The sequence below is a fragment of the Penicillium verhagenii genome, assembly GCF_028828195.1.
Source record: "Penicillium verhagenii strain IBT 33310 chromosome Unknown utg000006l_segment0_segment0, whole genome shotgun sequence".
Lineage (NCBI taxonomy): Eukaryota > Fungi > Ascomycota > Eurotiomycetes > Eurotiales > Aspergillaceae > Penicillium > Penicillium verhagenii.
In genome coordinates this window covers 1,020,073-1,041,443 of record NW_026643170.1, presented here as the reverse complement: position 1 = coordinate 1,041,443, position 21,371 = coordinate 1,020,073, and the positions used below count along the sequence as shown (strand labels likewise).

At 48.4% G+C, this 21,371-nt stretch overlaps 9 protein-coding genes across 9 annotated transcripts; 6 read left to right on the top strand and 3 right to left on the bottom strand.

The window, feature by feature from the left end:
- Positions 1–625: 625 nt before the first annotated feature.
- Positions 626–1,077, top strand: N7466_005798 (uncharacterized protein; the record flags this gene model as incomplete). The annotated part of the gene is made up of 2 exons (XM_057165195.1): positions 626–628; positions 742–1,077. The coding sequence occupies 2 exons, from the start codon at positions 626–628 to the stop codon at positions 1,075–1,077; spliced, it is 339 nt and encodes a 112-aa protein (XP_057020794.1).
- A 1,935-nt stretch (positions 1,078–3,012) lies between these two features.
- On the top strand, positions 3,013–4,162 carry N7466_005797 (glycoside hydrolase family 16 protein; the record flags this gene model as incomplete). Its single annotated transcript, XM_057165194.1, has 2 exons — positions 3,013–3,812; positions 3,865–4,162. 2 exons carry the CDS (start codon positions 3,013–3,015, stop codon positions 4,160–4,162), a joined length of 1,098 nt encoding a protein of 365 aa, XP_057020793.1.
- A 1,263-nt stretch (positions 4,163–5,425) lies between these two features.
- Positions 5,426–9,050, top strand: N7466_005796 (bifunctional cytochrome P450/NADPH--P450 reductase; the record flags this gene model as incomplete). The annotated part of the gene is made up of 5 exons (XM_057165193.1): positions 5,426–5,543; positions 5,616–5,864; positions 5,946–6,386; positions 6,454–7,440; positions 7,495–9,050. The coding sequence occupies 5 exons, from the start codon at positions 5,426–5,428 to the stop codon at positions 9,048–9,050; spliced, it is 3,351 nt and encodes a 1,116-aa protein (XP_057020792.1).
- Positions 9,051–9,571: 521 nt separating this feature from the next.
- N7466_005795 (uncharacterized protein) lies at positions 9,572–9,846 on the top strand (the record flags this gene model as incomplete). The annotated part of the gene is made up of 3 exons (XM_057165192.1): positions 9,572–9,621; positions 9,673–9,793; positions 9,814–9,846. 3 exons carry the CDS (start codon positions 9,572–9,574, stop codon positions 9,844–9,846), a joined length of 204 nt encoding a protein of 67 aa, XP_057020791.1.
- A 739-nt stretch (positions 9,847–10,585) lies between these two features.
- On the top strand, positions 10,586–12,000 carry N7466_005794 (MFS transporter; the record flags this gene model as incomplete). Its single annotated transcript, XM_057165191.1, has 4 exons — positions 10,586–10,931; positions 10,987–11,069; positions 11,123–11,590; positions 11,995–12,000. The coding sequence occupies 4 exons, from the start codon at positions 10,586–10,588 to the stop codon at positions 11,998–12,000; spliced, it is 903 nt and encodes a 300-aa protein (XP_057020790.1).
- Positions 12,001–12,940: 940 nt separating this feature from the next.
- N7466_005793 (alpha-galactosidase) lies at positions 12,941–15,315 on the top strand (the record flags this gene model as incomplete). The annotated part of the gene is made up of 3 exons (XM_057165190.1): positions 12,941–13,037; positions 13,101–13,707; positions 13,773–15,315. The coding sequence occupies 3 exons, from the start codon at positions 12,941–12,943 to the stop codon at positions 15,313–15,315; spliced, it is 2,247 nt and encodes a 748-aa protein (XP_057020789.1).
- Positions 15,316–15,642: 327 nt separating this feature from the next.
- Positions 15,643–16,107, bottom strand: N7466_005792 (uncharacterized protein; the record flags this gene model as incomplete). The annotated part of the gene is made up of 1 exon (XM_057165189.1): positions 15,643–16,107. One exon carries the CDS (start codon positions 16,105–16,107, stop codon positions 15,643–15,645), a length of 465 nt encoding a protein of 154 aa, XP_057020788.1.
- Positions 16,108–17,296: 1,189 nt separating this feature from the next.
- N7466_005791 (uncharacterized protein) lies at positions 17,297–18,068 on the bottom strand (the record flags this gene model as incomplete). The annotated part of the gene is made up of 2 exons (XM_057165188.1): positions 17,297–17,578; positions 17,643–18,068. 2 exons carry the CDS (start codon positions 18,066–18,068, stop codon positions 17,297–17,299), a joined length of 708 nt encoding a protein of 235 aa, XP_057020787.1.
- An 893-nt stretch (positions 18,069–18,961) lies between these two features.
- On the bottom strand, positions 18,962–21,056 carry N7466_005790 (HET domain-containing protein; the record flags this gene model as incomplete). The annotated part of the gene is made up of 2 exons (XM_057165187.1): positions 18,962–20,649; positions 20,708–21,056. The coding sequence occupies 2 exons, from the start codon at positions 21,054–21,056 to the stop codon at positions 18,962–18,964; spliced, it is 2,037 nt and encodes a 678-aa protein (XP_057020786.1).
- Positions 21,057–21,371: the final 315 nt, after the last annotated feature.

The following is a 21,371-nucleotide window of genomic DNA, read 5'->3' as shown; positions in this document are numbered from 1 at the left end:
GAAGATGGGTTGATTAGCAACTCTCATCCACTATTTCATGTGCGTCATCTTTCTTTGACCCTAATCTCTGGGCGTCCTTGCCCCGCATCTTCCTCGTGTGACATGCAGGGCTTACTGTACCATTTCTTAGTTGAACCTGTACGGTTTAGTGCCGGTCTGTTTCTGCACCAAAGAAACAGGATAAAGAGAATTGAGTTTATTTTCGAGTTGGCAACCAATGGCTGATAAGAAAAATGAATCGTTGCAACCAAGTTTGTACCCTTGAATAGGCAGATCGCTGCTTTTTCAAGCCGCCAAGGCCGACGTTCCCTTGACGTCAGAGCGGGATGAAAGGAGGAGGTTGGATTTGAGAGTGAATGTTAGTCCCCAATGAAATAGCAAGTGTATATAAAGGAGAACCATTGTCTCGGAGCTATCAGTGGATTTAGTTTCCCCCTTTTCCGATCGGCGGATGATTCATTGAGATCTTGTATTCGAATCCATTGAGCTTGGCGATCCATTCCAGACCCACCGCATTCAAGTCTGTATACAACCTAAAGCATTATCATCTTCAAAGCTTGATCAGAATAAAACATTTGAAGAGGGACAGTATCCACCTGGAGAAGAGAAGAGTCAACAAACCAAAATGGTTAGTGCATAGTACTATCTATACTAGTACCCACGGCCCAGCAATACATGGATCCGAGGTCCAGTACCATGGCTCCAATCTGAAATCCGAAACTGATGCTTCCCTCTGTTCAGGCGCCCGTCGATTTAAACTTGAAGCTTCTCGCAACGCGAGCAACAGACGGATGTCCAAGCACAGTCTCGAGCGGTGGAATCGCGGGTATTGTGATTGGGTCCATCGCCGGAACTCTCCTGCTCCTGTGGCTGTGGCGACTTTGCCGATTACCTGGAGCATGGAGCGGTGGCGGTGAACCGGACGTGGGCTATCGTCCCCCAGTGACTCGGACTCGAGGTCGCAGAAGAAGAAGCACTGGGTCTTATGTTGACGTGATTGAGAAACCAAGAAGTGTCCGCAGTTCGCGACACTATCGGGATGATGTCCGGCGACCAACTAAGGTGTATGTCACCTAAGATTAAGAGGCGATCAATGCCAATCCGGAAGCTGGACCAGCATGGGGCGCAGGGGGTAATGCCTACCATGGTTATGGTGATTTATGGGGGAAAGGGAAAGTGAAAAGGGCGGAATCCGCACGTGCGTAATATTTGACGGGATCAATTGATTGGGTTGTGGAACACGAGATTTACGGGATGCACGACTTCTACCGGCACACGATTCATGCCCACTGGCATTTTCAGGTCCATGACAATGAACTCATGAATAATGATTTAATCCATTAATTTCGAAGCGAACCACATCATTTCTAATTTTCAAAATTAAATGTTTCAATTTTGGGGTGTGATCTCGGTTTAAATTGCTGAGAGTAGATTAGTCTCCGCAAGTGAACCAACCAACTGAAAGGACAGAGTGAACAAGGAAGGAAAAAAGAAGAAAAAGAAAAGAAAAGAAGAGCGCCCAGGGGTCTCGGGGTTCTCGGGGGCCCGTACCGTCAATCCCCTACCAGGACCCTCTTTGCCCTGAAGCGATGAACGAACTCGGGAAACAGGGCTAAACTTCGGTTGCCGTACCACATCCCGATCTCTCCAGTCCTGATGTCAGCTTTCAGCCAGGAGCGAAACTATTTATCTGTCCACGTAACGACCAAGGACCGGCGCGACGCCACAAAGCTTCGCCCAGGTCATTCCTGTCAGAAATGGACGAATGAGGGTGGTTGAGTGGTACCCCCTTTTTCAGGTACGGATAGGGAGTAGCTTCAACTCGCTTGTTGTGAATCGGACCTGCTTAAATTAGGCCTGAGCGGATACAACCTGTGAGGCGGGGACTGGCAAAATCCAGGGATTTGATAACAGGGTCTCCACAGGGTCGCCTTAGCTTGTTGACGGCGTTGATTGTGGATTATCAAAGCGGAGTCAGAGTCCGGATGACTCGGTTCGTGAGGGAATAAAACAAGAGAAGAAAAAAACAAAGACCCATCACCCATCCACTCCGATTACTTTTCCGATGTGAATACGATCTCAAAATAGCACTCATTTTAGGATTGTGATGGGGCTCCGGAAGAGTGTTTTTAAGTAGGTTGCCTAAGTACGAGTTTTTTTTTGGGGGTTTTGGTAATAGGGGGGATAAGGTCCAGATAAGGTGTACCGTACACGAGGAAATTAGTTTGAAAATGAGTAGTAGCTGGTTCTTTGACATTTGCCGATCCGCTAAGGTTCGATATACGAGAATACGAGAGGCTTGGTATAGTCAACTTAAGTGTTTGCATTGGCAGCATATGTACTACTAGTACATACTACAGTGCATACAGTTAAGAGCCCAAAGTCTTGACAAACCAAGTTGGACTCTCTCTGCATTCAACCGTGGATCAGTTGCTCTTATCGGGAAAGCGCGATCCAATCAAAATCCAAGACGGGAAGGTACCAGAACATTGCAGATTCAGTGGCGGTGGACTCTATGACCCAAAGGGTTCTAGTCCACTCCAAATGGGGTTTAGAGTCAGGCACGGGGCCGCTTGATTAAACCTGCTGTGGTTTTAGCTTAACACAGCAAATAATCGTGCACTTCTCTCCCCTTACAGTGAAAGCTCGAGAAAGCCACAAATTTAACAAATCAAATTTTAAATCTTTTGCTTTTTTTTTTTTTTGCCCCAGAGCGCTAGGACAAAATGGCGAACCCACTTCTGGCGTGTTTCCCCCCCCCATTTCCTTTGCTTCCTTTCTCATAATCTCCCCTGGGGCTGCTCGTGGTTTCTTCCACTTCCGATCATTTCGCGTGTGTATACACACTTCCACTCATTTGGATTAGAGGGAAACTGAGATCTTGATCTTGATCTCGTCCATTCATTGTTTCGATCTGTTTTCCGTGGAATTACCCTTTTGGGCCCGATATTACTTCACCGTTGGTTTTAGGAGATAAGAGACAGAGGAGAAAAGAGACCTGCCCATTTCACCATGAGAACTACATTCGCTTTCGCCGCTCTGGCTTTGGCTGGATATGCCACTGCCCAGACCTCAACTTCCTGTGATCCCCTCAATACAACCTGTCCTGCCGACTCTGCTCTTGGCACCTCGCATACATGGTATTTCAACGAGACTCTCGACTCCACCATCTGGAACATGACCGACGGCTCTCTCGATTATACCGACGACGGAGCCGAGTTTACCCTCAAAACAAATGGATCCTCTCTTCTACTCCAGTCCAACTTTTATATTTTCTTCGGTGTCGTCGAATCATGGGTCAAGATGGCCAAGGGACCTGGTATCATTAGCAGTGTGGTTCTCGAATCCGACGATCTCGACGAAATCGACTGGGAATGGCTCGGATATAATACTTCACTCGTCACCACCGATTTCTTCGGTAAAGGCAACACCACCGGATACGATCGTGGTACTTATAACTACGTGGAGAACGCCGACACCGAGTTCCACAACTACACCACCCATTGGACCGCCGAGAAAATTGAATGGTCGGTAGATGGCACAGTTATTCGCTCACTTCCCTTCAACGACTCCCTGGCACTTGGTGGAAAGAACTACCCCCAGACTCCCTGCCAGGTCAAGGTCGGTATCTGGGCTTCCGGCGAGGTGGGCGAATCTGCGGGTACCATCGAATGGGGTGGTGGTCTGGTGAACTGGACCAATGCTCCTTACACCATGACTGTCCAGAAGATCCGTGTCGAGGACTTCAGCAGCGGCAAGGAGTACAAGTATGGCAATCATTCAGGTGATTGGCAAAGTATCGAGGTTATCTCGTAAGTCATGGCAAATAAGCTTCTACGAGAATAAACTAACCGTTTTCTTCAGGGGTAACTCTACCACCGTCACCGAATTGAACAAGAAGCCCAAGGAGACATTAGCAGAGAAGTGGGATGACCTCGGAGAAGGAGCCCACATTGGAGTTTACGCCGGTGCCGGTGTAGCCGGCGCACTCATGATCGGTGCATTCACATGGTGGTGCGTACGTCAACGCAGCAAGGGCCGTTTGGAACACGCCCTCGACGACACCAAATATGAGGACCAGCGTACGGAAATGCAGAACTATCAGAATAATTGGAAGCAAAGCGAATGGCGAAACAGTGGCTATAAGCAAGTCACCTCTTGATTTGTTTATTGTTTTTGTTTCGATCGCTACGAACGGGTTCCGCGAACCTGTTTCGTCCTGTGCTGTCGCTCTCTCTCAGACACCACCATGACTTGACTTGATTTTCTGACGAGACTCTCGTGTCCCTTCCGTGGGCGTCTGCGATGGCCATGGAACCCATTAATGACCATTTCCTTTCGCCTCGGCTCTGCCGGTTCTTGCATCATGCATCTGCCCTCCATTTCCGTGCGCCTCTTTTCTTTTCCCTGTTGATATCCGTTCTTTGGTCTTTATACTCCAAATTTCCTCGTTCTTTTTTTTGTACGGTTCAAATCCACCGGCGTTATAAATGCCTGCTGCCTCTGCCTCTGTTCCGTTCTAGGCCATTCGTTCATATACATGATTTGTACATATTTTTCTCTCCAAGACATTCTGTTTCTTCCCTCAACATCCTCCTTCTCTGATTGTTTTTTTATTTATGATTTCTCAAACAGCCCCGCACATGCAGGACTTACTGCACGCAAGGTGTCTGTCCCCAAAAGGTAATCAAGAAAGGGATTCGACATCTCCACCCTTACATGCCAGTGAGAATGGTCGCGTCGAGCCAGTCTAGACTAGAATTAGTCCCCTATCAGATCGCCCCGCGACCTGCAAGTCTTTCTTGCAAATTAAAAAGATGACCTCATCAATGCCAAGGTTGTCTCTCATCTGACGTTAAGATAAGCTGACTGCTTTACGACGTGAGAGGAATGCTGCGGTCGGCCCGAACGGAGCTCCCGCCCCCGATCGAACATTGGCATTACGAGTCCAATAGCTGAGCCAAATTACTCAGTTGATGACGATCGGGCCAATTATTGGCTCAAGAATCAAGCCGAGGTTCCAGGGTGGACCCAACGGACAGGAATGTCTCTCTCAACTCCGTGACTGTTTGAGCCACAGGGTGCAGGGTGGACGGCAATTATTCCTATTCTGTGAAAGAGATTATGTCGTACAGAAAACGTTGGACAGATTATAATATCCTCAAGCTTGAAAGGTGGGGTTAGGGATGCACCGCGAATCAGCTTTCGAACTGGGGAGCTACGGGCGTACGTAGTGGAAGCTTCACTGCTGACCGCGGGGCTCGCGGTACTACCGCATTGGCAAACTCAAATCGGACTTGGGCATCCTCTAACCCCGTCTTTAGGCGGACTTGATTTTCTTTCATATATAGAGTGGCCGGATTCTTCCTCTTGCCTCGCTCTCCTTACATCATTTTCTATGCTTGCATCCTGAATCTGATTGAAAATGAGTTCCAAGGAGGTTCCTATTCCGGGACCCAAGGGGGTCCCACTTCTGGGTAACATCTATGACATCGAGGCTGAAGTGCCAATGAAGAGCATTGAGCTGATGGCTGATAACTACGGTACATATCAACTCAAGTACCCCGCATTCACTGGTCTTTGACACGAGCTAATACATTTCCTACCGTCTCTAGGCCCAATCTATCGACTTACGACCTTTGGCTCCCCACGTGTATTCGTCAGTTCCCACGAACTGGTCAACGAAGTTTGCGACGAAGAAAGATTCGCAAAGGCAGTCACAGGAGGACTAAAAGAGATCAGAAATGGTACCCATGATGGCCTTTTCACGGCAGATGTGCCGGGCGAAGACACCAATTGGGGCGCTGCACACCGAGTGCTAGTCCCCGCCTTTGGGCCATTGGCGATTCGTGGAATGTTCGATGGTAAGACCAACGCAAACACAGCTACATGTGTTGAATTTACTCGGATATTCTACCAATTACGTACTAATGATTGACTAATAGACATGTACGATATTGCGAGTCAGCTCGTAATGAAGTGGGCTCGACAAGGCCCGAATGCCAACATCACGGTCGCAGATGACTTCACCCGCTTGACGCTGGATACCATTGCACTTTGTGCCATGGGCACTCGCTTCAACTCTTTCTACCGCGACGAGATGCATCCGTTTGTGGAGGCCATGGTGGGCCTACTTGCTGGGTCGGGGGCACGGTCTCGCCGTCCGGCTCTTCTCAACAATTTGCCCACGAGCGAGAACGCGAAGTACTGGGCTGATATAGATTATCTGCGCAATCTGTCACAGGAGCTGGTTGAAGCGCGGAAAAACCATCCCGAAGATAAGAAGGATCTTCTTAATGCCATGGTTCTAGGGCGAGATCCTCAGACTGGGAAGGGCCTGACTGACGATTCGATTGTCGACAACATGATTACTTTCCTCATTGCTGGTATGCCACTTCATGATATCTAATTGATGGGAGAAAAAAAGGAACCAACTAACAATATTTATCATAGGACATGAGACTACGTCCGGCATGCTATCATTTTTGTTCTACTACTTACTTAAAACACCACATGCCTACAAGAAAGCTCAAGATGAAGTCGAGCAGGTTATTGGACAGCGCAAGATCACAGTGGACGATATGTCCAAACTTCCCTACATCACAGCCGTGATGCGCGAAACGCTGCGACTGAGGCCCACTGCACCATTCATCAGCGTACACGCCCACCCGACTAAGAACAAGGAAGAACCTGTTACCCTTGGAGGTGGGAAGTACGTCCTCAACAAAGACGAGCCCATTATTGTGATGGCCGGAAAGATGCAGCGCGACCCTAAAGTATGGGGTGCTGACGCCGACGAATTCCGACCCGAACGAATGCTGGACGAAAACTTCGAAAAGTTGCCCAAAAACGCATGGAAGCCATTTGGAAATGGTATGCGAGGCTGTATCGGACGGCCATTTGCGTGGCAAGAAGCCCTACTTGTCGTGGCGATTCTGCTACAGAACTTCAATTTCCAGATGGCTAATCCCAGCTATGATCTGCGTATCAAGCAGACCCTTACTATCAAGCCTAAGGATTTCGAAATGAAAGCATCTTTGCGCCATGGGCTTGATCCGACACAACTTAGCATCGCATTGGGTGGCACTGCAGGCGAGGCGAAGGTGGCTGGTCTTGAGGATCGGGAGAAGAAGCCCAAGCAGGCTCCTGCGAGTGGCGAGCTTAAGCCGATGCATATCTTCTTTGGAAGTAACACGGGTACTTGTGAGGCGTTTGCGCGCAGATTAGCAGATGATGCTGTGGAGTATGGGTTCTCGGCCTCGACCAATTCTTTGGATTCTGCTCTGCAAAATATCCCAAAAAATGACCCTGTTGTTTTCATCAGCGCATCTTATGAAGGGCAACCGCCTGACAATGCGGCTCACTTTTTCGAGTGGCTGAGTGAGCTTAAGGGAAGCAGCTTGGAAGGTGTTAACTACGCAGTCTTTGGCTGTGGACATCGTAAGTGATATTAACCCCCGACTGATCAATAAAGTGTGCTAATATTGAATATAGACGATTGGGCTGCTACTTTCCATCGGATTCCAAAGGCAGTCGATGCGTTGGTATCGGAAAACGGAGGAAACAGACTCTGTAATATTGGACTTGCCGACGCCGCTAATTCAAACATGTTCACTGATTTCGATAACTGGGGAGATTCCACATTCTGGCCCGCTATCACATCGAAATTCGGCGGAGGACAAGACAAGTCAGCCAAATCCAAGACATCCCTACAGGTGGAGGTATCTTCTGGAATGCGCGCTTCGACACTAGGCCTCCAGCTAGAGGAAGGGTTCGTGTTGGAAAACCAAGTCCTGACACAGCCTGGTGTACCTACAAAGAGACAGGTGAAGTTCAAGCTCCCAACCGAAATGAACTACCAATGCGGCGACTACCTGGCCGTCCTTCCCGTGAACCCAACTCCCGTGGTCCGCCGAGCAATCCGCCGCTTCGATCTACCCTGGGACGCCATGCTGCGCATCCAAAAGCCATCAAAGACTGCAGCCGCCCCCTCTTTCCCGCTCGACACTCCAATCTCCGCCTTCGAGCTCCTGTCCACATACGTCGAGCTCGCCCAACCTGCCTCAAAACGCGATCTGAAGCTCCTTGCTGACGCCGCGATCGAAGATGCCGAGACTCAGGCCTCCCTCAACTACATCGCCTCGAGCCCCAGCAATTTCACCTCCGAAATCGTCCAAAAGCGCGTCAGTCCCCTGGACCTACTTCTCCGCTACCCTAACATCAAGATCCCGATTGGCGATTTCCTCGCCATGCTCCCACCCATGCGCGTACGCCAATACTCCATCTCCTCATCTCCGCTCTCGAACCCAGATGAATGCACAATCACCTTTTCCGTCATCAACGGCCCCGCTCTCTCGGCCAGCGCCTCAGAGCCCAGCGCTGAAGCAGAAATCCAATACATGGGCGTCGCATCAAACTACCTCTCCGAGCTCCAAGTCGGTGAACGGGCACACATCTCCGTCCGCCCTTCGCACTCGGGCTTCAAGCCCCCAGTAGCCCTCGAAACACCCATGATCATGGCCTGCGCCGGAACTGGCCTCGCGCCGTTCCGTGGATTCATCATGGACCGCGCTGAGCGCATCCGCGGTCGGAGCAGCTCGTTCTCCGCGGACCACGACGGCGAGAAACCTGCCAAGGCAGTTCTATACGCTGGTTGTCGGACTAAGGGTCAAGATGATATCCATGCTGCTGAGCTGGAGGAGTGGGCTAAGATAGGCGCTGTTGAGGTCCGTTGGGCATATAGTCGCCCGGCGGATGGATCTGGTGGCTGTTATGTTCAGGATCTCATGCGGAAGGATAGCGAGGAGCTTTGCGAGTTGTTCGAGTCTGGGGCGAACATCTATGTCTGTGGCAGTACTGGGGTTGGGGGTGCTGTGAGGGATGTTTGTAGGGAGATTTATCTTGGACGGCGAAAGGAGAAGATCGAACGAGCTAAGCAGACTGGGGAGGAGCTTATTATGGATGCGGAACTTGAGGATGATGTCGCCGCTGATAGATTCTTTGAGAAATTGCGCACCAAGGAGAGGTTTGCTACTGATGTGTTTACGTGATGGGGGGATTCAAGAATCTGTTTCTTATGTATATTCCTAAATTGCCAGTGCATCACTTGTGGAAGCCTCAATTCAAATCTTCTGACGGTCATCTCAACTTCTGTATCTGTGTCTACTAATATTTGAAGTAAATGCCAACGGGGTAGGATGTATGTGCCATCCCTCAGCATGGCTGAACCGTTGTTCACAAATTGGTGTGGAGCGTTGAACTCACCGCGTCGCGGCGTCTTGAAGATATGTGCCCCGCCATTCAGCACATTACTTTCTTTTCCTCAATCGAAATAGCCCCAGGCCTTGTTACTAAGTTTGAACCGCCCTCTTGTGGGGCCAACTAGTAATGACTACTAATGTAGACGAGGAGCAATGTGGAGAAATGCGGGGAAGACAGGACCCTTATTCCTACCTTTCCCCATCCTTTTTGTGTTAGACTCACCAATAAATAGTAATTCTTTAGTGAATGAACTAGAGATCCCTGCCACCAGTAACTCCCCTGTTGCCTCAATGCAATTGCTCATTTAATCATGCAGAAGATCAACACCGATACGGCCAATAGGCCGCATCTAGCACACAGGTAGGCCCTACCCTCGCAGTACGTCAAGATTGTTTTAACAGTGGAGAAAAGTCAGGCACATGAAGGCGACATACCGGGAACTGTTGATCTTAGCGCTGCTGAAGGTGACGATACAGCGTACGGACAAGCGCTTTACCCTGTTCCTGCAGAAGATCCTAATGATCCACTTCAAGTATGTAAACAATGTACCAGTTCCAACAGCAGGCTCCTCGCTTTGCGTCATGAAACCAGACGCTGACTCTTCCCTTGTTTTTTCCATTGCTCTAGTGGCCAAAGTGGAAAAAAAACATGATATTGATAATCGTTGCAATTTATTCTTTCCTTGGAAACAGTGCATTGACTGGGCCCTCTGTCTATATCACGATATACAGTGAAGAATTTGGAATCTCGTCGGCGGAGGCTTCTGGTCTCATATCGTATCCAAACTTGGCATTTGGGTTTGGTAAGGAAACTTTGACGATGATGATGGTTTTTTGTAACGAGGATTTGTTGCTGATTTTACCCAGGTTCACTTATCCTTGTGCCAATGTATCTCAAGATAGGCCGACGACCAGTGACGCTATTATCGATGATGACAGTAAGTCGAGAGATTGAGGATAGCCGAGCCTTGCTAGCGCTGACAATATTTAGTTTTTGGCGGGTCTAATCGGTGCCTCTCGATGCACGACCTATACTGGCCTTATGGTTGCGCGCATTTTTCATGGATTTGGCAGGTAGGTTTGCAACCCAATACAAAGGATACAAAGTACAACCGAGATCTAATTTCTTTTGACTAGCGGTGTCTGTGAAAGCCTGCCAGTTCAGCTGGTGAATGATATCTTTTTCATTCATGAACGGGGGAAGAAGCTGGGCTACTACACAAGTAAGTTCAAGCTGCAAAGTCACGCCAGGAATACGAGCTGATAGATTAAATTCTCAAGTCTGTCTCTGCCTTGGAGCAACAGGGCCCTTGTATGCTGGCTATATGCTTGCAAGTGGTTACTCCTGGCGTCTATTTTTCTATGTGGAAGCTGCCTTTGCAGCAGCTCTTTTAATTCTCGCTTTTATCTTTGTCGAAGAATCCACCTATCACCGAGCTGAACAACCTACCTCATCTCAGCATATATCAGTAGAAAGCGAAAAGAAAGAAACAGACCAACTCGAAGAGTTGGAAAATGTATCTTCAATCGAAATACCTCAACGGAAGAGCTTCATTTCAACACTCGCGTTATGGAGCACCGTTGACCCAAATGCGCAGTTTTTCCTGACCATCCTGCGCTCTTTCACATATTTCTTTGTGCCTGCTGTCTTCTGGGTGATAGCTAGTTATGGTATGTGTATCCGCTGATCCAAAAACTAATCAACTTTTAATCAGATATGTACTAGGTCTCTATATTGGCCTTGGTGCCCTAGCTTTCAACTACACTTTCCCGATCAAAATTATTGGGCCACCATATAACTGGAGCGAGGTAAACTATTCCAACTCCCTTCAACTCTGTGACGGATTCCTAATCCTCAACAGACAAATTCCGGCCTCATAGCCATAGCCTCATTCATTGGCTACCTCCTCGCCCTCCCATTCACTTCAACGTCCGACCGACTTGCAGCATATCGAACAAAACGCAACAACGGAATCCGCGAGGCGGAAATGCGTCTCCCAGCTCTATTCCCAGTCATGCTACTTCCTCCCGCCGGGCTGATCTTGTATGGTTTCACAGCCCAACGCAACCTACACTGGGTGGGGTATTTTGCTGGCGTTGCCATGAACATGTTTGGCGCGTACTTTTATTTTACGTTCACGCTGGCTTATGCAGTGGACTCGTACTATGCTAATACGTCTGAGATGCTGATTGCGATGAATCTCGGGAAACAGGCTATCTCGTTTGGCATGGGGTCTTATCTGCTAGATTGGATCTTGGAAAGGGGGTATGCGGTGGTGATATCTGGAATCTTTGGGGGTGTTCTGCTTGCGAATAACTTGATGGTCATTGTATTTGTTCTCTTTGGGAAGAAAATTAGGATTTGGACTGCCAATTCTTGGTTAGGAAGGCTGCATAAGAGATCGGCGACGAGAGATATGACTCAGTGAGCGGTATCTTGTATGGCGGCCGATAGAGGCCACCCACGGGTGAGACTCCCATCCCAATTTCAACTTTCCGACTGGCAACATTGAAGAAAGGGAGGTAGAGATCCTAGTATATAATCCATTCCCAAGTCTATTCTCAAGTCAATTCAAATGTTCTAGAAGTGACCCGCATTTAGATCAAATCCCTTAAGATACAAGCTGGAAACCCTCACTTCGCTCGGGTGCTTGCTTCCGGGCATGTTCTTTCATACACACCAAATCCCCGCAGAAAATCGCTCAGAATCTATCAAATTAACACTCCATTATAGGGGTAGGAAGACCGAAAGTATAATAACTGGGCCTATCGGATAAATAAACAGACCGGAAAAGGGCTGAGAACTGCCAATCCCATCAAAAACCAGGTCCGTATACAGTTCTCAATAGTAAAAGTAAATGAAATCTTGATAAATGCAATACGGGAAACAGGGCGGTGAAGTTAAAAATTTAAATTGTGAATCTCAAAGTGCCAAGTCCGCAGCGGACTCAAGTGCTGCAGGTGTGCATTGACTCGAGTCTTGGCGAAACAGCGGGGTCTCTCAAAAGTGAAGATTTGAGTAGAACTGACCCAGACCGCTAGATTCCTACGTTCTTGGGAATTGTGCCTGAATTTCCATGGCCCATTCTGTATATTCTCATACGCAACAAGAATAATCACTTAAAGCTGTCAGAAGGCTCGAAGCCCAAGGCCTAGGAGCCATTTCACGTTAGGACTAGCGTTGTGGATCAAAACAAATCAATAATTACTTTTACTACTTATAATTTAGAACTTGTCGTACGCCAAAAGCTGTTGTCGTGAGTCGCAACTCGTGTGCAACCTATTAAACGTAGCACACACGATCGTATGCATTTCCGGTCAGCAAATCAGGGGGAAGGACTTCAGATCCCCCTGTCGGCATTTTCCCTTCATTTTGCCTTCCTCCCTTCTTTAGCAAGGGATCGCTGGCCCACAGGCGCGCTCAAAGCCGCCGCTAAAACGCCACCCTGAAGATCTTCCCCCTCAGTAAAGCCACGCCCCGCGTCCAGGAACAAGAATTACTACGTGTAGCGGGGAAAACCCGGTAAATACTCAGCTAGTTTCTGGCGCGGCGCTTTATCGGAACGACCCCTCATACTTGTCACATACTACATAAGAGGTATCTGATCTGCAGGGTCTGGTACTTCGCGTTTTTCTGCAATTCCTTCTTGAACACCCCCAGCTGAGAGCGCACAGATAATATGATCCAATTGAGCAGAGCACTAGCTATAGCCAGTGTAGCCTCGCTACTTGGTCACTGCTCTTTAGCCATTGCTCAAGAGCCCACAAGTACAAATGGTGAGAGGCTTTAGCTATGTGCGTAACTTTCAATGGCTAAATACTAATAATCATGTGGTATAGCTATTGTTGTGGAAGGAACTACCTTTGCGTTGAATGGCGATAGTGTCTCTTACCGGTTCCATGTCGACAATAGTACCGGGGATTTATTATCAGACCACTTCGGTGGCAGCGTGACGGGCCCAATTCCAACTGAGATTGCGAGCGCGGTAAACGGTTGGGTTGGGACACCTGGTCGCATCCGCCGGGAATTTCCAGACCAAGGTCGGGGGGATTTCCGTATGCCAGCTATTCGCGTCAGACAGACTGAAGGATACACTGTGTCGGATTTTCAGTACCAGTCCTATGAGATCAAGCGTGGAAAGCCGGCTTTGCCTGGTTTGCCGTCGACATTTGGAACCGTGGACGATGTCACTACGCTTGTCGTGCATCTATATGATCAATATAGTGATGTTGCGGCCGACTTGTCTTACTCGATCTTTCCCAAGTTTGATGCAATTGTGCGCAGTGCCAGTATCACGAACAAAGGGAAAGGCAATATTACTGTCGAGTCGCTCGCGAGTATTAGTGTGGATTTCCCCTATGAGGACTTGGATATGATCAGCTTAAGAGGGGACTGGGCACGAGAGGCGCACCGTGAACGAAGAAAAGTCGAATATGGAACCCAGGGGTATTTTTTTATCTTCCGTTCAGCATCTATTATCCTCCACAAGACTAACTAGTCGTTCAAATCAGCTTTGGAAGCTCGACAGGCTATGCCTCTCATCTTCATAACCCGTTCCTGACACTACTAGACCCAGCTGCTACCGAGTCCTCTGGTGAGGCATGGGGCTTCTCGCTCGTCTACTCTGGGTCCTTCTCTGTAGACGTGGAAAAGGGCTCTCAGGGCTTTACTCGTGCCATGCTTGGATTCAATCCCGGTCAATTGTCGTGGTCATTAGCCCAGGGTGAAACCCTGACCTCTCCAGAATGTGTCGCTGTCTATTCCAGCAACGGAGTCGGTGGGATGTCTCGCTCTCTGCACCGCTTATACCGCAACCACCTTATTAAAAGCAAGTTCGCAACCGATGACCGTCCACCACTTCTCAACAGCTGGGAGGGACTTGGGTTCGACTACAACGCGACCAGCATCTACCAGCTGGCCCAGGAATCGGCCGAACTGGGCGTCAGAATGTTCGTCTTAGACGACGGTTGGTTCGGTGACAAGTATCCTCGCACCTCGGACACCGAAGGTCTCGGTGACTGGGTTCCCAACCCCAACCGATTCCCCAGCGGCTTAGCAAATACCGTGAACAACATCACTGACCTCAAGTCCGGCAACACATCTACCAAACTCCGCTTTGGCATATGGATGGAACCCGAAATGGTCAATCCGAACTCCAGCCTCTACCGCGAGCACCCGGATTGGGCGCTCCACGCAGGGCCGTACCCGCGCACAGAGCGTCGAAATCAACTAGTACTTAACCTTGCTCTGCCCGAAGTCCAGCAATTTGTCATTAACTCCGTATCCAACATCCTCAACACCGCAAATATTACATATGTCAAATGGGACAATAACAGGGGTATCCACGAGATGCCTTCCCCTTCCACTGACCACGCATACATGCTGGGAATGTACAAGGTCTTCGCAAACCTCACCACCCAGTTCCCCGACGTACTCTGGGAAGGCTGTGCCTCAGGCGGAGGCCGCTTCGACCCAGGCGTCCTACAATTCTTCCCTCAGATCTGGGCCTCGGACGACACCGACGCGATCGAGCGTATCACCATCCAAATGGGAACGTCTCTCGCCTACCCGCCCAGCGCAATGGGCGCACATCTATCTGCCGTCCCGAACCAGCAGACTGGTCGAACACTACCTGTCGCTTTCCGTGGGCATGTCGCAATGATGGGTGGATCTTTTGGGCTGGAACTTGACCCGGCCAACATGCCTGAAGCTGACAAGGCTGCTCTGCCTGGTTTGATTGAGCTTTCTGAGAAGGTGAATCCCCTTGTTTTGAAGGGTGATATGTACCGCTTGAGTTTGCCGGAGGATTCAAATTGGCCTGCTGTTCTATTTATTTCGGATGATGGCGACCAGGCTGTGCTTTTCTATTTCCAGATTAATCCGAGGGTCGACCATTCTATCCCTTGGATTAGGATGCAGGGGCTTGTTCCGGGGGCCATGTACAGTGTTGAAGGGAAGGGGGTTTTCTCTGGTGCTACGTTGATGAATATTGGCTTGCAATTTCCCTTTGATACGGATTATGGTAGCAAGGTTGTTTTCTTTGAAAAGCAATAAGGGTAGCCATATTAGTTTCCGCAATCGGGGATCTAGATTATCAGGTATATAGAAATCAATTAAATGTGGGGTTCCGATAGATCCTCTTTTCAAAAATAATGCAGGGTTTGAATTGTAAAAGTCTATTTGTATCCCGACATCTGGACACTCCAGATGCCCCTTCTAAGATCCAAGTCTATAATTACTGGCAGCTGTCAAATCGCATGAACAAAAAATCACTAAAAAGCAAGAGACCAGCTCTCGCAGAAAATCCGTACCAAACCAGCCGTCTATCGACACCAAGTTCCAAAGGTCAAAACACTCAAACATTGCTCAGAAATGCATTGCTTAACGGCGTCTGGGAGTCACGGTAGCACTGGCACTAGCGCTCACGCTTCCACCAGCACTGGGCTGGCGCTGAATAGCAGCCTTGATATTGCGGATAGCCATAACATCATGCTGAACCCTAGCACGAAGCTGTTCTTTCGCCTCGCCGGTAGCAGCCTCCCATCTAATGTAGTCGGTGTGGTAGTTTCTGATCGCCGCACGGACAGCGGGGGGCTCTGTAGCGACCGGGACTTCAGAGGGCACAGAGGCGAGGGGAGTCGATGAGGGTATGATGGAGGAGGTTGCGGTGGGGGTCACCGAAGCGCTTGCGTGGCTGTAGGCACGGGGGGCCTTGTAAGCCCCGGAGGCGGGGGCGATGACGGAGCTGAGCCCCACGATGGGCATGTCACGGGCTCCGTTACCAGGAATACTCAGGGCGTAGGTAGTGCTCATGAGGCTGAGAGTGATGAAGGAGTGGAAGTGCATTTTGATGGGTTGTGGCTTGGTGGCTTGAAAGATAGATAAGATGTGTGGACTTGATTGTATTGGGTTGTTGATTGTGAATGAATTTCGAAATGCAATGTTGTCTTTGACCTGCTTTATATCTTCAGATTCGATGAGTACATGACGACGGAGCGACTGAACGGGTAAACACCACTAAACGGGTAATTGGGGCTTTTGATGAGATTCTTCGAATCTGTGAAATCCATTGATGGCAAGATCTTAGGTTGATCAATCATTTGAAACAAGATCGCCATGTGTAAGATGTTCACGCAAGTGGCTTACTTGATGGTGGGTGGCGTATACCTAAAAAATGTGGAGCACTGCCATCTGCAGAGCTTCGATTAAAGTAGGTATCGGCATTGCGTATTGGGGCGGCTTCATGGATGTTCAGAGGATCCCGAGAATGTAGTATCTTTTAATGTCGCGAAACGCAATATTTTCCAGCCTTTGGCCCCCGTTGAAGTGGGGGCAACACGGAATCTAGACTCTGGAGCTCTAATTTACTTCTCTTGTTGTTTTGGTTCATGCAGTATACCAACGGAAACCTTCAGGTTCATATCAGCACTTTTCGACATTGAACACCAATTTAGGTACTGTTAATTATAGTCCATGTAATTTTTATTTCCGCAGCATCAAACCAATAGCGAAGTTTGATACTTGATATTTTGTTTCGCCACGCCGATTTCATGTTTGGGGGCTAGTATTGGAAGCCACGACTTTCTAAATTTCGCGTTTTGAACAGATGATATCCGAAATCTACTGAATGTCAACCTTGACTGATACGACCTAGAGATGGGATGTATGTAGTGAGCTTCTATTTTTACAATGATTGCGTGAGGTCATTTTGGAGGATGTGGCCTTTGTGTAGTCTGAAACGACATCTGGGTATCCTCGGGGCCAGCTTTCGTAGATTTCTTATTAGTTTGCCTCATTCTATTTCCAACCAGGAAATCCGGACCCTGGTTACAACAATCATGCAAAGTCCATGTTCATTGCCCAATGGGGAAGTAAATCGGTGTATCATTCTTGTACCTCTGAAAAAAAGAAAAATTGGGAAACGGTCCGTACCAATCCTCAGGGCAAGCCTAGAACAAAATTCCACTCTAAGATTGTCGCCCGCTTTGAGTCCTATAAGTTGTGACGGCATTATTTGCGAAAGAACCCCACGTTCTCATTCTAAACGAGTGAACAAGGCCTTGTTTCCAGTATCTCGAGTTAAAGAATACTCTTCCGTATCCCACGGAGAATGACGATCCTCGTATCGAACAAGTGAAGCCACTTTATGAACCGTCAAAAGGGCCTGGATGATGGTGGCACTCCATGCCATACCAAGAAAATTATGGTTGTGTCGAGCCGAAACATTGGGGTCGCCGCTTGCACGGATCAACGTGATGAACTTTGTAGCGACCACCGAAGTGATAATGGAGGCGATCAGAAGCGTCATCGTGCTGAGCTTTATAAAAATGTTAGTTGGCGAAACTTGACAAGATCTCAAGAACATTGAACTTGTCGCATACCATTAATGTAACAAGTTCTAAGTAAGATGGAGGCGTTTCGAGGTTGCCCCGGATTGAATAGTCCGGGTGGCCGGGCAAAGGCCGTGCCTTGTAGTCGGGTATGCGGTAACGTGCAAACCGCCGTCTAAAGTGATGTGCGGCGACACGTATGAAGGTGGAAAAGATGACAAAAGCGGTGCCGATTATGAAAAACACCGTCATGGCTCGACTGGCCGGGGCCAACGCGTCGAATTCATTGCTCAGCGTAGTAGGAAAGTCTCCCCCCTGGGGCCTCAACGCAGTTCCTATCGAGTCTTGCATGGCCTGGAATGGTTTGAAATGGAACGAAACACTGCGATCAGAGCATTCGCTCATGTCTGTTATGGTTGTGGTTGTATTTGTGTCCGCCTCGATATAATGACGCTCGTGTCCCACACAGTAGGACATGAGATAGACGTTGATGAAGTTTGGAACATCTTGGCTTGGTAAATTGGATAGTTCAATCTACGAGGACTGGGTTAGACTGCCTACATCGCAATTATTTCGCTGCATGTGTTTCAACTCACTTACCCTGAAAATCTCAGCATCGATAAGCACCTCGCGTGCGCTACCTGCAATTAAACATAGAAGCAGAAGGATCAAGGCCACCACCGATCCAAACACACGTAGCAGAGGATGTAGGTAGTAGGCACTTGCCATTGGGACACATCGCGGCCTCAAAAAGCTCCAACAATTTTCCTTAATTGCAACCGTCCGATGCGCGTCAATCTAATATACACTTTGACTTTCAGGAACAATGAGAGCATTCCACGCTGAAAGAGGACTTTCATTCATCCAAGACCTCACATTTTGATGACAAGCCTCACATTTCTCAATGCTTTTCGATTTCTGACACACAACCATCAAGGTGTACTTGTATTGTACAACTGGAGGAAGGGATGATGAAACCTCGAATGCCCATGTTCCGATAGATCGGTTCTTGAAATGTGAGATCGACTTTTACGGCATTTTATCGGGTTATCGTGCCCCCAAGAATGGGCTAACTTACCTCGGTAAGAAGTGTGCTCGCATTATCCCGTTCGCTTGGTGGATCATGCATGAAATAAAATTTTAACAAACCAGTTGACGTGTTTGCTGTGGAATGTGGCTGCGGATATCGAATGCAGGGGGCGGAAGCGATCTCGAATGAGAAACAGAAAGGAATTAGGGTTTCAGAAAGGCATTTCTGAAATGTAAAGCCGGCATGTACAGAAGTCTATAATTCTGTAAGGGTCAAGGTCTCGCTTCCCATACCCTCGCCCGACAAAAGTTGATCATCGTGAAGTAGTTCCTTAGGCGTGCTAAATTAACAAAATATCAACTCGGGCCTTCTCGGTGGCAGAATAAGGCCAAATTTCAGGTATAACATGACCCGCGCCTAATCGTCGGAATATTCTTTTCTTCTCGTCAAGGCATTCAAGCATCAACGCTTGAGACCGACAAATGAGAGCACACCAAACGCCGGGATAGGCAGTTTGTTCATCCTCAATGTCAAAATTTGCAAGAGCAATAGCCCGCTCCTCGTTTCCTAGGCTTGCAGGGGCAAGCTCTTCCAGTCCGCCGCATCTTTCTTTCGGAGTATCCCACAGCAAAGCTGGGAACTCATAGCCCAATTTCATATTTGCGCTTGTCCTTAAACCCTTGTATCGCGAATCTGTTTTGCGAACTACCGAAGTGTAAATCAGTGGAGCATTGATCTGCAGCATTCCATCGCTGTTGACGATCTCTCCCGCGATATCCACCTCGTAAGAGTCCATACAGACTGACGCCACGGGAATTTCATCATCCCTTGTATCATTATGCCGCCTCCAGAATTTGTGTCTCGTGGACCCATCCACGGCGGCCCAAGACCATGAGGGAGCGCGTGTATTTTCCGGCCTCCTCATCTTCCATACTGTTGGTCCAGCTCCACCGACCGGGTAGCGCCACGAGTTCTTTGATTCCCACAGCAAGCCCCACGGTAAATCGGACTCCCAGATGCCCGCCACATACCGCCCTCCGATCTCTTCCTGGAGACGGAGGGAGATACCGTTGATCGCGGGTAGTCGATCGCTGGTATAGGTGAGCATCCGAGTTGTGTATACATCGTCAATTGCTGAGTACCATGTTGAGAGAAAGTCCAGTCGTCGATCGGGAGGAGGGCTAGGTTTAGCCAATCTTGCACCAATGTACTTTCGCCAATCTCCAGGCTTTAAGAACATTGGCGTTTCAGAATGGCGAATATTGGTTGAGTTTGTTCGTAGACCGTCTTCATACTGAATTTCTTCTCTACATTGAAAGATAATCTGATGTTCCCCGTACACTAGCAGTCGGTTTGGTAGAACGGACTCTTGGAATACCCAAGCTCTTGTTCGTGCTGATCCACCAGCTACGCGACTTGGGGTATATCCTCTCAGGTAAACATGGCTTTCGTCGTCGTATTTGAGCTTGAATGGCCTTGGAGAGCTCCGGGTTCTCAAAAAGCTTTCTTTGACAGTCTTCACATTCCCTGCCTGTACCGTCAAGTAGGAATTTCCATAAATGTTTTTCATTTGGCCGATCTGCTCTTTCTTGAAGTCGCCGTCATCTTGGACAATGCAGAGGGCATCGACCCACACATATTGCACACCAAGACCTTGAGCAACCTGTATGACATCCTGTATTGTTTTGGGTAGTTCATCGTAGTCGATTGAATCTTTCAATTTCTGGATGTTTTCTTTCATCAGTTGAACTGGCTGAGGTCTGATCCCCCAAATATAGCTCAACGCAATATAAAGAGCTTTCTTGTTTAGAAATTTGTCATTTTCGAAAAGCCGCAAACTCGGTTTTGTGTCGGCATTACTATGAATCTCGATCGAAAATCGAGGCAACAATGCATCCTCATCGGGATGGCAAGAAGAGTGATGGCGGGAGCATGAGGCAATCCATCCATGAATTTTAGCAAAGACCTGATCAGACGTCGGGCTGGGATCGATCGCTCTTGCGGGACAGTTTTTCGCTATTGGCTCATCTATGCAGGGTTAGTTAATTTGGAAGACCATGATAGAAGAATCGGACTTTCTTCTTACCCGGACTGACGAATATTGAGTACAGAACGGGATGGTCGAAACCATGGGTATGCTCCATTAGCATATTTGGGTCTGCATTTATCTGGGTCGGAACTAACGGGTTGTGGCCATTCCATTTGAACGAAAATGGTGGTCCGGGGTCAAGGTTCTCTGATGCCTCGAGGGTATCCCATGCGATGCGTGCACTTCCACTATAAAGATAACTACAAAGTGGACAACCATTAAGGGCGGAGGACTTGAATTGCTGAAAGCTAGACCAGTTTTCGTCATAGCCAGAGGCAATTTCCTTGACTGGTGGAATAAGACTGCATGAAGGGCATAGCTTATCACGGTCCTGCATAACAGCCATGATGACGATAGATATTGTTGGTGTTTGCGAACTGTAAGTCTGTAGATGCATCAGCGGAAAAACATCAGTGGTGGGGTAATTACAGCGGGGGGATTTTGGAAGCATTTAACCGGACTGGCCAATCACAATACAGTTCCTGATCCACAGATCACCAACCAATGACAAGCACGGGAAGCAAGATTCCAGACGGCTCGGGGATTGAAATTTTGGATCAACGCCTTCGGCATTTAAAAATTCGGTAGTGACAGGGCCGAATCCATAGAAATTGGTAGGTTTGTCAAAAAATTTTCCCCAAGGCCTCAAATCCGTGGCCAA